The sequence below is a fragment of the Hippocampus zosterae genome, chromosome 2 (assembly GCF_025434085.1).
Source record: "Hippocampus zosterae strain Florida chromosome 2, ASM2543408v3, whole genome shotgun sequence".
Classification (NCBI taxonomy): domain Eukaryota; kingdom Metazoa; phylum Chordata; class Actinopteri; order Syngnathiformes; family Syngnathidae; genus Hippocampus; species Hippocampus zosterae.
Genome location: NC_067452.1, coordinates 31,229,660 through 31,246,741, shown reverse-complemented (window position 1 = coordinate 31,246,741; position 17,082 = coordinate 31,229,660). Strand labels below are relative to the sequence as shown.

Genomic DNA, 17,082 nt, shown 5'->3' with positions numbered 1-17,082 from the left:
GATTGATTGTGTGTGTTGCACTGCTATGATGTCACATTTACTTGGGTGACAGAGCTGTTACGATTCCATCTACAGTACACTCACAGTAGCAGTTTTGATCATTCATCCATCCATTCTCTACACCGCTTATACCCAGATGACGTCGGGCCAGGGTACACCCTGAAATGGTCCCCAGCCAATCGCAGACCACACATAGATAAGACAATTTATAGTCTTCAGTAAACCTACCATGCATGGAATGTGAGAGGAAACCGGAGTACCCAAAGAAAACTCACACAGTCATGGAGAGAACATGCAAACCCCACACAGGAAAGCTGGAGCTTGGATTTGAACCAATGACCTCTGCGCTATGAGACAGATGTGCTAAAAAGTGCAGCTTTTTTCCCCATATGGCACAAAAAGAAGATTCCTCTGCTGCATCACCAGACCATGTCATTAACCGATCCTCTCAAAATTCTATGCAGCTTACTTCTCTGGAGCTGCAGTATGTTTCTCCTAAATTGCTGATGTGCCGCGACCTGGAACTGGCCGTCCCGGGCACCTATGACCCCAACCAGCCAATCATTCGCATCCAGTCCATCGCGCCCTCCCTGCAGGTCATCACCTCCAAGCAGCGCCCACGAAAACTCACCATTATGGGTAAGGATTATCGGCAGGTTGCTTTAGTTTGTCGGGTTAGAGAAAAAAGGTTTCTGATTCTTTGGCTTAACTTTAACTTGTCCGAAAATTGTATGAACACAGATGTCAAACCGCACAAAAGTTACACAAGTGTTTATTGTTTATTGTGCATGTTAAATTGCTCCATGTACAGCACTTTGTGTGCAGCGATGGCTATTTGAAAGTGCTCTATAAATACTGTTGACTTGACTTGACGTGCACACACACAGGCACACAAACATCTATCCATCCATTATCTGAAACTGCTTAATCATCACGAGGGTCGTGGCCATGCTGGAGCCAATCCCTGATGTCTTCTGGCAGTAGGCGGGGTACACCCTGAACTATATATATAGCATCCTCGTCTCGAAAGGCGATGGTCGACGCGTAGGGGGGGATTAGGTCCTGTACTGGACGCATGAGCGCGAGTGGCTGAAGAGCCCTATTCTTGAGTGGCATTCCCGCTGGCATTTCACGCAGGTGAATGTTGAGGATGGTGGGGTGGTGCGTGGAGCAGCTGCGCGGCACTTTCTCGCTGCCCGCTTCTGTGAGGCCCGGTCCTGCTCCTCCGCCGCAGCCTCGGCAACCCCTATGCGGATGGTGTTGCGCCAGGTGGCTCGGTCTGCTGCTGCACTCTCCCATCTGTTGGGATCCACCCGGACCGCCTTTAGGTCACGTTTGCAAGTGTCCTTGTAGCGCAGCTGGGGCCGGCCCACACTCCGGCGTCCCTCAAGCAGCTCGCCATAGAGGATTTCCCGCGGCAGCCGGTGGGGGTCCATGCGGAAGGTATGGCCGATCCAGCGGAGCCTCCTCTTCATCAAGGTGCATTGGATGCTTAGGAGGCCGGCTTGTTGGAGGACCGCGGTGTTTGGAATCCGGTCCTGCCACCTGATGCGCAGCAGCCGCCGGAGGGCACGTAGATGAAAGGTGTTAAGTCGCCGTTCCTGCCTAGCGTAGGTGGTCCATGACTCACTGCCGTAGAGTAAGGTGGAGAGGACGCAGGCCTCGTACACCATAACCTTGGTTTTTGCACTGAGAAGGCTGTTTTCCCAGAGGCGTTTCGACAGCTTCGCCATCACACCGGCAGCCTTGGCGATCCTCGAGCTGATCTCGGCGTCGAGTGTTGTTGCACATGTGACGGTTGAGCCTAGATAGGTGAAGGAGTCGACATTTTGCAGCGGCGTGTCCTCGATGGTGATAGAGGGGGCGACGGTGGTTCCCTGGGCTAGTATATTTGTCTTCTTTAGGCTGATCGTGAGCCCAAAGTCCCTGCACGCACGCGAGAGTCTGTTCACCAAGTGCTGGAGTCCTGCCTCACTATGGGAAGTGAGGGCAGCATCGTCTGCAAACAGTAGTTCTCTTACCAGGATGTTGTAGGTTTTAGACTTGGCGCGCAGTCTTGCCATGTTAAAGAGGCTACCATCTTGCCGTGTGCGGAGGTATTCCCCCTCTTCGCAGTCGGAGAAGGCATACTGGAGGAGGATGGAAAAGAAGATTCCAAATAGGGTTGGTGCAAGGACGCACCCCTGCTTCACTCCACTGCTGACTGGGAATGGCTGGAGGTAGCGCCGTTGAAGCGGACTGTGCTTTGCATGTCTTGATGGAAGGAGCGGATAACGGTGAGCAGTTTTTGTGGACAGCCTATCTTCTCCAGTATTTGAAATAGCTCGCTCCGGCTGACCAGGTCGAATGCTTTGGTCAGGTCAACGAAGGCAATGAACAGAGGTCTTTGCTGCTCGCGGCACTTCTCTTGAAGCTGGCGGAGGGAGAATATCATGTCCACTGTGGATCTTTTAGCCCTGAAGCCACACTGCGTGAGGCGAGGCGCTGAAGCCGTTTCAGGGCGACGCGGGCGAACACCTTCCCAATGGTGCTGAGCAGAGAGATGCCCCGATAGTTGTTACAGTCGCTGCGGTCCCCCTTGTTCTTGTAGAGGGTGACAATGGAGGCATCCCTCATGTCTTGGGGGATGTGGCCCTTTTCCCAGCAGAGGCTCAGAAGCTGGTGCAGCGGTTGCAGGAGCATGTGTTTCCCATGCCGCAGTACCTCGGGGGGATGCCATCCTGGCCTGGTGCTTTGCCATTGTTTAGAGCGTCGATTGCTTTCGCAAGCTCGTCAGGCGAGGGTGCGCTGTCCAGTTCCTCCATGAGGGGAAGGTCAGGCAGGGAGTCAAGGGCTGCTCCTGCGACGGTGTTTTGAGTTGCATATAGCTCTAGGTAGTGCTCGACCCACCTGTCCATTTGCCTGTTTGGTCTTGGATCGTGTGACCGGTCTTGGACTTGAGAGGGGCGGTTTTGTTGCATGATGGACCCGTTGCCGTTTTGATCCCCTCATACATGCTCCTGGTCCTGCCCTGGTCAGCAGCTGACTGGATCTCCATGCAGAGGTCCTGCCAGTATTTGTTAGCACAACGGCGGGCTGACCGCTGGGCTTTACTCCTGGCAGCACGGAGGGTGTCTCGGGTGTTGGGGCAGGGGTTGTTCTTGTGCTCAAGCATTGCCTTTCTCTTGGCTCCTGTTGCAGGCTCCATTTCTAGCCAGTGCGCCTCGAACCAGTCTCACCCTGAACTGGTTGCAAGCTAATCGCAGGGCACACAGAGACGAATAACCGTTTACGCTCACAATCACACCTACGGACAAGTTAAATTAGCCTGCCATGCATATTTTTTGGAATGTAGGAGGAAACCGGAGTACCCAGAGAAAACACACGCAGGCACAGGGAGAACATGCATTGTGAGACGGACATGTTAACCAGTTGACCAGTGTGCCGTCTCACATAAATCGGCAAGCTAGTGACCATGACATGCCACCAAATCCAGTTGAAGTAAAGGGCTTCCTACATCTAAAAGAATGTGTGTGCATGGCTAAACTCGCTTTATCATACTTCCTTGATTTCACATCAAGACGCCACAAAGAAAAACGGTTATATCGCTTTGGCCTGAGCACAGCAGCAGCAAGCCTTTTTTTCAGGGAATATTAGAAGATAGTTATTTGCCAGTTCATTGGACATGTAAAAGACAATTACCAATGGCAACTGTGATTGCTGAAATGCATTATGCTGAGAATAACAGTTTTGAGAAGGGCACTTCAGTTGAGGTCACAGTCACACTGTGCCTTGGGTGTAGCTCTCCTGCTGTGACTATGATTCTAAAATACTGGGGGGGGAGGGGCATGCAAGTCACAAAAGCCTAACTGAGTACACCGCAGTTAACTTACATACAATTTAAAATTGATTGGGAATATACAGCTGGAGTGATGGTGTTCATGTCAAGAGGCACATCTCCCAAATTAGTCATGTTCTTCTGCATATTTTTTCCTCATCAAAATTAAAGTTCAGTTTTGTGTTATGATTAAGTAATTTTTACACTTGTATTGCAGTTACAAATGTTCATGTTACTTTAAAAACTGCCCGTATAGTCAATGGTTTAAAATAGCAATTTCTATTTCCATTCTTTCCTCGAGGTAAATTTTGATTCCAACTCCAATCAGCTGCAGGTGAATCAAAATTGCAGAACAGATTGTTTGACATTACCAGTTCCATCATCGTAGTAATAAAAGTTTCCATTTGCACATAAATCAGCATTCTTGGACAACAATTTGGAGGCATAAATAAATAACAGTGACACTATCCCATTTGCTGTGCTCTATGGTGAGAAATATCACTGGAAGGCCTTTCAAAAAATTGCCACGCTACCGTAAAGTCACCTTGTCTCGAAGCCAAATCACGCTGCTATTAATCACAAATGCTGCGCTTTACCTCCCACTTTGCACTGGGCAGCCTCGTGCCTCGTTCTCGTGTTGCGCCCTCAGTGATACACAATGCGGGCTGTAAAAGATGAAAGGCAATAAATCAACTGACCTCTGGAGCAAGACATCAGATTAAGACCTGTTACCCGCTACGGGGCTCTGAGATTTTACTGTCAGACCTCTCTGGCGGCGGGAAATACTTTGCATCGCTTGGATGGTGTTGAGAAGCAAACAACTATACAAATCTAATATTAAAGCTTGAGCACAAATTACTCTCTGAGAACCACAATCATGCAGCCACAGCTTTTTCAAATTTGTAGGACGTTTAAACTGATCTCAGTGATCCCTCCAAGAAGTCTAGTCCATATTCATGATATTGAAATTTGGCCATATTTTTTCTCAAAGGACATCAACATGTAGAGGCAATTGAAGAATTATTCCATCTTGCTATCAGGTACCGTCGTCAATGTTGTGATTTGTGGCTCCCTCTGCAGGCAGCAACGGCCATGAGTTCATGTTCCTGTTAAAGGGCCACGAGGACCTCAGGCAGGATGAGAGAGTCATGCAGCTATTTGGTCTGGTCAACACGCTGCTCGCAAACGACCCCGCCTCTTTGCGCAAGAACCTCAGGTAGGCTAACTGCTCGCGTATTCACGCACAGTAACATCTTTGTTGAAAACCTTCCCTCACAGAATTAATATTTGTTATCCTTCATGTGTCACTCATGTTAGCATCCAGCGCTACGCAGTGATCCCTTTGTCTACAAACTCAGGCCTGATCGGCTGGGTGCCCCACTGTGACACCCTGCACGCTCTCATTCGAGACTACAGAGAAAAGAAAAAGATCCTCCTGAACATTGAACATCGCATCATGCTCAGGGTATGTAATCACTGTCTGAAGTCCTTTCTCCTCAAAACTGTTAGCGAAAGGGACTGATCCGAGAATGGGTTTAAAGTTTGCTGATGTTGGCAGCTTTCTTCATTTTACGTTTCTCAGTGAATAATTCACAAATGTTAAGCATATAAAGGTTTATGTTATGCAATTCTTTCTTGCCAAGGTTTGTCACAGTGTCATTTTAGTTTCTTCTATTTTAAATTCAAAAGTTTTCATAATTTTTGAAACCCCCTTTGTTTGTAATCAATTCCACATTTGGCATCGTTAAGTTTTACCTTGACAATAAGTCATAATCCGAGTTGCATTTATGTGTAGTGTCTTTCAAGGGACTGCACATCCATCACCCGATGGGTCTTTTTATAATTCAGGAAGAATTTGATTGGGGTTTGTTTGTTTTTTTCCTCTATTAGAATTGACTTGAAACCTGTGAGCTGTTATCCGTCAACTTCGCAAAAAGTGCCAGGGAAATTTTAATCATACCATATCGGAACTGGTGATTCATCACTGTTATGTCATATATGCAAATGTTCCCATTGTTACGGTTGTCCTAAAGTGCCCTCATTGCCTTTAACCTCCTAAGAGCATAATGCTTACTGAAACACATGATCGTTTTTAATGTGTGTGTGGTTTTTTTTTTTCATGGCGTCACCAGTGTGTTGGACTAAGTCTTTATTGATTTGTTTTTCGCATTTGCCCCCAACACCTACGTACCGGTCCTTAAATTCAGAGAGCAACACTGAGGCGCAAACACATTTTCACAACAAATTATCATTCATTTTGTACAATGCAGATTTATGTTTAATTAAGCAAGATGTTATTTACATTCATTTGTTGTCTAATAAAGACCAATGCATCTTTAACGAAGATGCATTTGGACTCCTTAATTGCTTTGTGCCGCAGGGTTTTCTTTCGATAGTATATAAAAGGAATTGAAAGAGATTTTGCAACAATATAATGTCCCAATCATTACCATATCTAATGAACAAATAGTCAATGACAATAAAGCAGCATCTAGTTTCAGCCAATAGAGTGAGACATTAAAACATTGGGGGAAAAAAATGATATTAGCCGTTTTGATTTTGCTCGTGATACAGTTGTTAAAAATTGTGTGTGGGGGGGGGGTGAGATAAAATCAAAGGTGTGCTTGATTTAATTGTATACCAAGTCGAATTTGAGTGGTGAGGCTGACAAAAGTCCAGGGCCTGCTCATGATGCGAAGATTGGTGTTGCACTCAGTGCAGGAGCTATTTTATCAGAAACCAGCTTGTTGTTGTTTTTCTTTTGTTTCTTTGGAGAGCCTATCTAGAATAATTCTGCTTGGAATCTTCCCTGATTCCCATGTAGTTTTTTGGTTTGTTTGTTTTTGCAGTCCTTGAGGTTTTTTGGGGAGAAAGTTTTACTTGGTGCCCTTCAGCGTAGTTGCTTGGCTCTTTTTCTTCTTCAGCTGAATAGCCGGGTAGTGCTGTTGCTGTTTCTGGGAAGGCTTTGATGGTTTCCGGCGTTGTTCCGTCCAGACCTTGTGCTTTGGGATCCTTCAGTTTTATATCCTTTATTTTTTCTTGGGGTTTTTTTGTGCTTGTTTGTGAAGTGTTCTGCCCCTTGTCCTTAAATGTTCCTTCCTTTTGAGTAGTTTTCCTTCCTTGACTCATTTTGGTCTGTTGAGGACTCTAGGTTTTTGTAATTGCTGCCCATTCCTATCCGTGTTACATTGTAGTTTTGGTGGGTTGATTGGCTGCGTCTTCGGCCTGGGTTGCAAGGTTACTGATGATCTATCTTTTGTCTTTCTTGATTCTCCTTTTCACTTTGCTCGGGAGTATTCAAGCTGTGCTTTTTGCTTTTGTAGCTATTTTTTGATTGCGTCCATCACTTTTTTCTGAGTTGGCAGTTTCTGCAGAGTGTCCCCTGATATTTCTTCCATATTCTTTCTCATCCTTTTCCCGCATGTCTTCACATGCCTCACTCCAACCTCTCAATGCTTTGCCACTATTGAGCCGTGCTCCGTTCTTCTTCCAGTTGACCTAGCAGGTAGAATAGGTTGGAATTCCTCTCTGATGTTTTGGGCCTGGACATGGCTGAAGATTAATGTTCTGCTGTGTTTTTGTTGTTGTTTGGATTTTTTACTGCAGAAAAAAATACACTTCACCTCTTCCATATTTGTTCTTAATGTTTTGCCGATGCAAATCTGATCAATGTAATTTTCAGTTTTGTGATCCGGGCCAACCATGCCATTTTGTGAGGAAAGACAATGCTTCCTATGACCAAGTTTTGAAAAAGCACAGAAAGCGTTTAATTGTCCGCCATTGATTTTAATTAGCATTGCCCATTCTTTGCTCCTTTCTCATGTTATCTTGACCTATTTTGGAACTGAAATTTCATGTCTGTATAATGTTTTGTTTTGTTTTTTTGTTAAAGACCTATTTTAGGCATTCATAAAAGTTGTCTTTTTGCTGCTGCACTGCCTTGTTTGTTGGTGCATAGCACTGGATTATGGTAATTTTCTTGGATGGAGTGAAAAGTCATGCAGTGGTTGGTTTATCTTCCAGATGGCGCCTGACTATGACCACCTGACACTGATGGAGAAAGTGGAGGTGTTTGAGCACGCAGTCAACAACACTGCCGGAGATGACCTGGCAAAGCTTTTGTGGCTAAAGAGCCCTAGTTCGGAGGTAAGATGCTCTGCTTCTTTATTTTTATTTTTTTCTTGTTAGCAGCACTGGCGAGTATAAATGAGTGGACATGATCTTTTCAGCATCGGTCCTCACTGGTTCAAGGGTAAAATGTCAAGGACACTTGACAAACACATCCAAAATAAGAAACCGTGCTATAAAAGAGGAACTATTGTAGGACAAGGAAAGTGTCATTGAAGGCACCGTGCCTCACTTTAATAAGTAGCCCTGTAGCTGCAATTTTTATTCGTTTGTGAACCTCTTCAAATGTTCAGAGATTAGGTGTTGAGAAAAAAAAATCATTTCATCTTGTTTGTCATCTTGCACAGCTCATTTAGACATTTTGTAACCCAGTCATTATTTCTCCTCCAGGTCTGGTTTGATAGGAGGACGAATTATACCCGCTCCTTGGCTGTGATGTCAATGGTCGGCTACATCCTGGGACTGGGCGACAGGTGGACTCATCGACGAGAAGAGAGAGAAATTACCATTGTTTAACCAACATTGTTTATAAGGAGATTATGTTTCTGTTCTTCACAGACATCCTTCCAATTTGATGTTGGATCGGTTAAGTGGAAAGATCCTCCATATTGACTTTGGAGATTGTTTTGAGGTAAGAGGAATTTATTTATGTGACATGCACGCATCAGACAATTATTTTGGCCCCAAGATTAACCAGGATTACATTGACCAGGTTGCTATGACTCGAGAAAAGTTTCCTGAAAAGATTCCCTTCAGATTGACAAGGATGCTGACCAATGCCATGGAGGTAACCGGCACAACATCTTCATCTGTATTTAGCCTTATTTAGCAAATACTGGACTCATCCAGAATTTATTTGTCCTGACAGAAAACTGTGATTGTGTATAAAGTTTGTGTTTGGCGGCCAGTAATTTGCGTGTTTTTGATTATGTGCAAGGTGACAGGCTTGGACGGTAACTACCGAATCACATGCCACACGGTCATGGAGGTGCTGAGGGAGCACAGAGACAGTGTCATGGCCGTGCTGGAGGCCTTCGTCTACGACCCGCTGCTCAATTGGAGACTCATGGACAGTAAGGAACCATTTAGGACAATTGAACATTGTCCTCTGTGCTTTCAGCATTTTCTTGCGGAAGCATACAGTATGTCCTATTAAAGAAACAAAAATGCACATTGGCACTGAAATAACGTCAGATAAATTGACATTGATGGAACAAAATCAATATTGACAAGGCACAAAGCTTCTGGGAGAAACTCCTTCAGCCCCATGCTTACAAATGTAAAAAGAAAAACAAACACCGAAAAGACATCCGATTTTATTGTTACTTTTTTAATGTATGCTACTCTTTCATCCCAAACTATTACAAACTGTAGAATGAGAAGTCCTTCTTTGTACACTATCTACCAAACATGTTAAAGTTATAAGTTACCTAGTCTCATTCTTAAGAAAAAAAAAATCTACATAAATTACTGTCAGGTTGAAGGGAAATTTTGTAAAGTAGTACAGCGTGTGCAGATTTGATGCGTGTTAACGGCAGTCTGGCTCAGTGTGACCGTTTTCTCTGCCTGTGACGGAATGACAGATGATTACTTTATGAAATAATGTCTCTCAACTGCATGGCTGGACAAAGGAACAGGATTTAGGCGGTTTAATGGAAGGCCGGCAGGCATTGTCGTGACGCAAAGCATTTCAAGTGAAAATTTCTCCTTTTCCTTGAATTTTCAAGGTCATTTCAAGCAACACAACACATTCACATGAACAGATGGTGAAGTACTATTAGATAAAAAAATTGTTGTCAGATAAAGAGTGATGAGGTAGGAATTGGTCAATCACATATGCATTGATATATGTATCCTTACTCATCATGTTCACTGTAAATTAGGCTTTTTGTTTCAAACCTAAGTCTAGGAAGCTGTAGCCCTTCATTAAAAAAAAGTTTGAAGAGTAAGGTAGATTTTAAAAGAAATGTATCAATGTGAAAATTGGACTTTTTGGTTCTGCTCTTTAATTATGATTGGGTGTAAATACAAATGAATGTTGCACTGCTAATTGTAACTGTATGTGGTCTAATAATAACTTCTGTTTTTTTAACAGCAGAGAAATCTTTCTACCTGACTGTGTTTTGACTCAGGAGTAGAATTCACAGCACTTTTTGAACAACACAAAAAAAATAAATAAAAGCCATGTTGTTGTGGTTATCGCTAACAAGCATGATTTGCCCCCCAGCTAACACAAAAGGCAACAAGCGCTCACGCACGAGGACAGACTCGTATACGGCGGGCCAGTCAGTAGGTGAGTCACCAATGTTGCTTTTATTTATACAAAGATGCCCCCCCCCCCCACACACACACACACACATACCCCTGACAGTGTTCTGTCCTCTTACGCAGAACCCCTTGAGGGAATAGAAATGGGTGAAGCTACGCACAAGAAACCAGGGACTACAGTGCCTGAATCCATTCACTCATTCAGTGAGTTGTTGCCTTTTCACGCTTCGTTTGCTCTGTTTGCTCTTGTTTTGATTGTTGAACGAGGCCACTTCTGCTCACTGCTTAGCCAACACAATTTGATACCTTCGCAAGAGTCTGAGATTTGAAATTTCTATCTGTTTCAGTTGGCGATGGCTTGGTGCAACCCGAAGCCCTCAACAAGAAAGCCATTCAAATTATCAACAGAGTGCGAGATAAACTGACAGGTAAATTCTGCAGCCTTCAACCAGTCAGCTTCAGGTTTCCACACTGATGGTCACAATCACACTTCTTCAATGACAAATCAATGTCAATATGTAATGAACGATGAATGATCTTAAATGATCACCCTTCTAACTTCATGGCATTTCACACAATAAACAGACACACACAGATTGTGTACTTTTTCCTCCTGGCCACTTTAACTGTGAAGAAAATGATGCTTCAAACGTCTACGTTTATTTTCTTTCTTACTTGGCCTCAGAGAAGGCTGGTGTAGAAATACCTCGCCTTTCTTTGGCCGTTCCAAACAAATGGCATTTTGCATTTTAACCCTTTGAGGGACAGCGGTCACTACAGTGGACCGCTTATCGTGTTATCAGGTCACAGGGTGCATGAAAGGGTTAACGTGACTGTGATCCCTCCAGGTCGAGACTTCTCTCATGACGAGACGCTGGATGTGCCAACGCAAGTAGAGCTTCTGATCAAGCAGGCCACGTCCCATGAGAACCTGTGCCAATGTTACATTGGATGGTCGGTACCACTTTTTGTTTGTGCACCTGCTTTTTGTGTGTTTGTTTGTTTGTTTGTCTACAATGGGCAGTGTCATTGCCAGGATAGTTGCCATAGTCTGTTGTAGCCATAATGATGAAAACGGTGAAAGTGAACACACTCCTGTTAATCTACAGGTAGTTTAAAAAGTACTCTAAGTTCATATTTGTGATCATCATCGTTTGTAAACTGTGGAGAACATGTTTACCTGACTTGTTCATAATATCATTTTGTCCTCTCTCTTTAGGTGTCCCTTCTGGTGAAGAACCATTTTTGGGAGCCATTTTTTACACTCGACATTCTTAACAATGAATCATGAAGACACATTCTCAAACTCATCCGACACACTAATTCCTAGACGAAACTGTACAGTTGTGCCTTGAAGGTCGACCACAATCGGTTCTGTGACATTGATGAACTTCCGTTAGGTCGATTTTTAAAGCAACATTTCCCAATGAGAGAGTTTCATCTGGAACCATTTTCTCGAGTCCAGACTGTTACCATCATGAACTCTTGGTTGTAAATGTCATTTTAAAAACAGATATTATGAATTATTATGAATTGAAAACAATTACCAGGCGTCTTAACGTTTGTCATATACTTTCATCAAAGTACATCAGTGATATGACGTAAATGTACTGCTTATATTGCAGAAAGAACTAATTGCTGAATTTGAGCCCAGTTAGATGGAGGACATTGGCAAGCACCCTCGTAATGTTGAAATTGGCTTGTTTAGGGGCAGAGCTGTTTCATGAAGCTTGCCAGCCCTCATCCTACCCTACATACCGCTTGGCCAAATTTAAATGGACAGTTCGTTAAATTGACGACTGTTGACCTACCTGCCAAGTTTTGGAAAATGCGCTGTACTTACAGCACTTGATTTTTGTTTTTTTTAAAGTAGTTTGTTACGGCCTCATTCCAACATGGAATAATTTGTTTCCCTCAAAATTCTCTACACATGTGAAATAGAAAAAAAAATTGGGGGGGGGGTTGTGGATTTTTTTTGTGACAATTTCTTAAAAATAAAAAAAACTAAAACAAATGACATCCACATAGAATAAGTAATTACAGCTTTTGCCACAAAGCTCAAAACTGAGCTCAGGTTTTCATTGAGCATCGTTGAAAGGTTCCTACATCTTAATTGGAATCCATCTTTGGTTGATTTGGCTTCATTTGGTAAGGCATGCCTCTGTCGATAGTTTTTAAGGTCCCACTGGTGAAGGTGCAGTGGAGTGGCCCGCACAAAGTGAAAAGCTGCGCCTAACTGACAATCATAGAAATGCATTGTGGAGTAAGGACGTTTAAGCCCCAAAATAATCAAAATTAATCACATGAATCATTTTCCCTATGTTCCCTTCACGTAATATTTTAACTATATTGTCATACACGTATTAACAATATTTGAAACAGTTGAACACTTTTTAAACACTCTTAATTTTAGCACATGGCAGCTAGCCAGAGAAGCTAAAATCGCAATTTACACCTTCTCTCGGTGTTCTCCAAAATGTCAATTGTACTCCAAATTTCAACTTTGGAGTTCCCCGCTGTCTGTTTTTACACAGTGTAGCTTTTGCTCTTTCAATCCTTTTTCCCTCCACTGTGGAGCATTGTGGTCTCTTTCCATGGCATGTTTTTTGGGGGAAAAGCTACTTCCAAGCTCAATTTTTACCTGATTATCCTAATTTAAGTGGACATGCTGCGAGCCCCCCAGCAATAACTCCTGGCTAACAGTTTTCTACTTTGGCCATTTTGACAGCGACACAATTTAACTTTGCACGCTAGACGCTTCTTAGACACCCAGTTGTGTGGTCATGTCGTATGTTAATTGATTAATGTGACGTTTCAGTACAAAGGTTCGCTTTATTATGAACTTCAAACTCAATGTGTAATCCATGACATGATATGAATGAAACTTGAAATCCTCATGACACACTGTATAGGCATTGTGTGCCATTAAACATGTACAGACACGCTTTTGGCCTTGTGTTTTGTTAATTTGACCACCGTTTGTGCTCTCAATTAAGGAAAATGAAGGCTTGCGCATTTTAGCCGCAGGCAGATTTGCTACTATCCTTCCTCTTGTTTTTTCTTTTCTTGCCCACAGAGGGCACTCTGACTCCTAATAAGACCATCCTCCCTCCATCTTTGGCAAAAGAGGATGTTGTGATCAGGCTGCAGATAGACGACGAAATGTTCTTTGGAAAGCTGAGCAGTCCTGGGATGCCTATGCTGTTGAATATTTGTCCCAGAAAAGAGATTAGATGACTTGTCTAACAGCAGCGACCAAGTGTTTACCCTCGTCCCAAAGCCAAATTGCCGGTGTTTTATATGCCCCCCCCCCCCCCCCCCCCCGTTGTCGTACCCTTGCCATCTCCCACATTCTCCTTTTGTAGGTTAATTACTTATTGATAGTTACGGATTACAGATCAACAAAAAGCAGCCCATTGATCTCTTCCCTCACCTCTGCAATGTCACACTCTATACATTGGGACAGAGCCCTTGTGATTATCTGTTCCCATCGACCCATTCCTCTTTATTTTCCTCTTTCTTTCTTCCCCCCCCCAGCGCTGCCAAAGTCTCATTAGACAAAATGTGTCTTTTCATATGCCGCCTGCTTCCATTTCTGTTGTTCTTCCTCGCTCGCCTAATTTGTTTGTGTTTTGTCAGCACATGCCATGGAGCCTGCTGAGGGGCAGGTGACTCAATAGCTGATGGTAAATAGGTTCCATCGATTGAGGGAGGGACTTTGTTGTGTACCAACTGTCTATATGGACTCACTTCACAACAAGAGAGTGCTGGTTTCGGTGGGAAGTAAGTCGGTGGGGATAAATGCTACTCTCTGGGGAAAGGTGTGAATTGATGACAGCGGTGTGGGATCGAGCTAGCCAGGTACCAGACATTAGAAATAAGCCAGGCTTAAATAATGTCACAAAAATCATTTATAAGGGTGGCCTGGTGAGTTAGTGGTTACCGCGTCAACCTCACAGTGCAGAGGTACCGGGTTCAATTCCAGCTCTGGCCTCCATGTGTGGTGTTTCTCCCTGGGCCTCTGGGGGTTTTCTCCGGGTACTCTGGTTTTCTCCCACATTCCAAAAACATGCATGGCAGGCTGATTGAACACTCAAAATTGTCCCGAGGTTTGAGCGCGGAAGGTTGTTTGTCTCTGTGTGCCCTGCCATTGGCTGGCAACCGGATCAGGGTGTCCCCGAAGACGGCTGGGATAGGCTCCAACATGCCCCGCGACCTTTGTGAGAATAAAGCGGATCAGAAAATGGACGGAAATCATTTATTATTGTTGCAGCCAATATATACAGGCCATACCTAAAAGGCAGACGTAAGAAAGATTTGGATTGGATACAAGTTTATTGTCAAATGAAAAAAAATCAAGTTTGCAATGGGTGAGTCCAGTTTCTCTTCGATTGGATGCATATAGAAAATTTAAACAATACATGAGCCACTTTGTAATTGGTCCGCTTAATTTAGCTAAGCCATCATTGTTAGATCAGGTGTCGCCTACTCAACGTATGTGCAGGCCACTGGAGATAGTCGGGTGTGTCTAGTGTTGCACGAAAAAAGGGGTTCAAGTTTTCAATTTAAAAAAAGGGCCACTAATCTAATCTTCTCAATCGTTATTAATAACAGTTCAGAGCATTAACATTACTTCAGAACAAGACAAGATTAGTGACTAGGTCCTCTCATTTCCCTGCTACTTACGTATTCTCCTCACTGTCTCGTTGAGTCATGACGACTGAATTCTTGAGCAGTGCAACTTTGGATGAGCATTCAAGACAAGTCAGGGTGCTGCTGTCCTCAACAACAACAAAAAATCATCCCATCTCTCGTCCCCAACCGCTCCCTTCATGGCAAGTTTTGAAAACCACATGACTGGGATCAGGTGACAAGATATCTTTTCCTTCCACTTGGGTGTCACTTCAGAAGTATGGTTTGCCAAACGTCATCATGAACCTAAGCAATGGTAGCTCATAAGTGATTTTTTTTTTTAACCGAGTTGTCATGACAAAAAAGGTGGCCGCTAACATTAAATTCTATCAAGATGTCCCTGAAAGTGTGTTGGGCATGTACAGTGCACTTTTTTTTTTTTTTTGCATTTCAACTTGCATCTCAAGCACTTGCAATGGTGACTTTCCATTGCAAGCGAGCAATTTGTAGTGCTCGCAAAAGTCGCAAAAAAAGACAACAGGTGCAGTTTAGTGATACAGTACATGCTGCTGCCGTTCCTGCAGACAGTGCAAATTTGATTCCTGGCCAGTGTCCCAATACCCACCCACTAAAATAAATACATTAAAAAAAACGACAACAAATGGGTTGTCTCAGGAAGGGTGTCTGGCACATTAAAAAATGCCAAACTAATAATGCTTTTGTTTTAATTCGTTAAAGCAATCAGTTGACTTTTTATTTTTTAAAGTTTTTATATTTGATACTTCTTCTTGTTTTACAGCAGTAAGGAACATCGTGGAGGAGTTTTTATTCTACATATCTATTTCAAACAAGTTTGTTGGATCAGGAATTTGTTTTGCTAGGTTACTGCCGATGTTGACAAAATACTCATTATATTCAGTTGCTATTTCTACAGTTTTTTCCAAAATAGTATTTTTGCCTTTGATAAAAAACTCTGGATAATCAATTTTTTACGACTATTTCTGATTACTTAGTTAAGTATTTTCCATATTTCTTGTGTGTTACTTTTATTCTGCTCTAATAGTGCATGATAATGATCTCTTTTACTGGTTCTTATAATATTTACTAGTTTATTTTTATGGGTCTTCTATTTTCTTCTACTTCTTCAGTTCTCAATTTTAAAAACAATTTATATAAATTGTTTTTCTTTTGACATGCATTTTCTATGCCTTTCGTTATCCATGGCTTACTTGGGTCTTTATACTTTTTGGAGACTTTAGTTAATGGAAAATGTTTATTATATAAGGAGATTATGGTAGACTGAAATACATTAAACGCTGTATTTGGGTCTTCGTTTGAGTCAACCTCGGTCCACTTTTGTTTTTCTAGGTCTTGCTTAAAGGCATCGATGGAGCGTTGGGTTCTTAGTCTTATTTCTGTTATGTGAGTTGTGACTTAGCTTTTCTATCAAAATAATTATGAAAAACTGCAAAAACAGGTAGGTGGTCACTTATGTCATTAATGAGAAGTCCACTTTCCATTTTATGATCAATCTTATTTATAAATATGTTATCTATTCATGTGGCCGTGTCAACTGTTATTCTGCTAGGTTTCAGGATTACTGGGAAAAAGCTTTTGCTGTACATAGTATTTATGAAGTCAGTTGTTTTTTTGTGTCCATTTGGGTTCAATAAGTCAATGTTAAAGTCACCACATATTATTAGTGTTTTCTTATCGTTCTTGTAACTGAGCATATCTGTTAGTTTTTTATTGAATGGGTCAATACATGATCCTGGTGTCCTATAGATGCAACTTATGATGATATTTGATGCCTTTTTATTATGTATTTCAATGGTTAGACATTCCATTAGGTTTTCTATTGTGTCTGTCAATCTCTCGATTTTACTGCATTTAAGTGCTTTGTCTACATATATTGCAACCCCCCCTCCTTTTTTGTTTTCCCTATTATTGCAAACATTTCATAACCTTCTATTTCCATTTCAGTTGTTTTATCTTCATCAAGCCAAGTTTCTGATATGGCAATTATTTTAAATTTATTGAATTTAGTCAGGTATTCTTTGATTTTTGTGAAGTTTTTATAGAGACTTCTACTGTTTAAGTGTATTACTGAAAGTGCATTTTCCAATTTTATATTAGTGTTGAATTGTTCATCCAGGTAATAGTCAGAGTTTGTTACCCTTTGTTTGTTGTTGAAGAAGTTGTCTGGGTCCAAATTGTTCTCGGGATCGAATAGCTTA

The 17,082-nt window shown here is 42.6% G+C and overlaps 1 protein-coding gene across 1 annotated transcript in view; it reads left to right on the top strand.

The window, feature by feature from the left end:
• Nucleotides 1–13,158, top strand: part of mtor (mechanistic target of rapamycin kinase) — a 73,683-nt gene extending 60,525 nt beyond the window's left edge. The window contains exons 46-58 of the mRNA XM_052059667.1: nt 465–639; nt 4,898–5,033; nt 5,135–5,282; nt 7,841–7,963; nt 8,336–8,418; nt 8,504–8,576; nt 8,658–8,732; nt 8,883–9,018; nt 10,173–10,238; nt 10,337–10,417; nt 10,561–10,641; nt 11,062–11,167; nt 11,433–13,158. Coding sequence (XP_051915627.1) covers nt 465–639; nt 4,898–5,033; nt 5,135–5,282; nt 7,841–7,963; nt 8,336–8,418; nt 8,504–8,576; nt 8,658–8,732; nt 8,883–9,018; nt 10,173–10,238; nt 10,337–10,417; nt 10,561–10,641; nt 11,062–11,167; nt 11,433–11,448 — 1,299 coding nt within the window. The 3' untranslated portion in view covers nt 11,449–13,158. The remainder of the gene's footprint in view (nt 1–464; nt 640–4,897; nt 5,034–5,134; nt 5,283–7,840; nt 7,964–8,335; nt 8,419–8,503; nt 8,577–8,657; nt 8,733–8,882; nt 9,019–10,172; nt 10,239–10,336; nt 10,418–10,560; nt 10,642–11,061; nt 11,168–11,432) is intronic.
• Nucleotides 13,159–17,082: the final 3,924 nt, after the last annotated feature.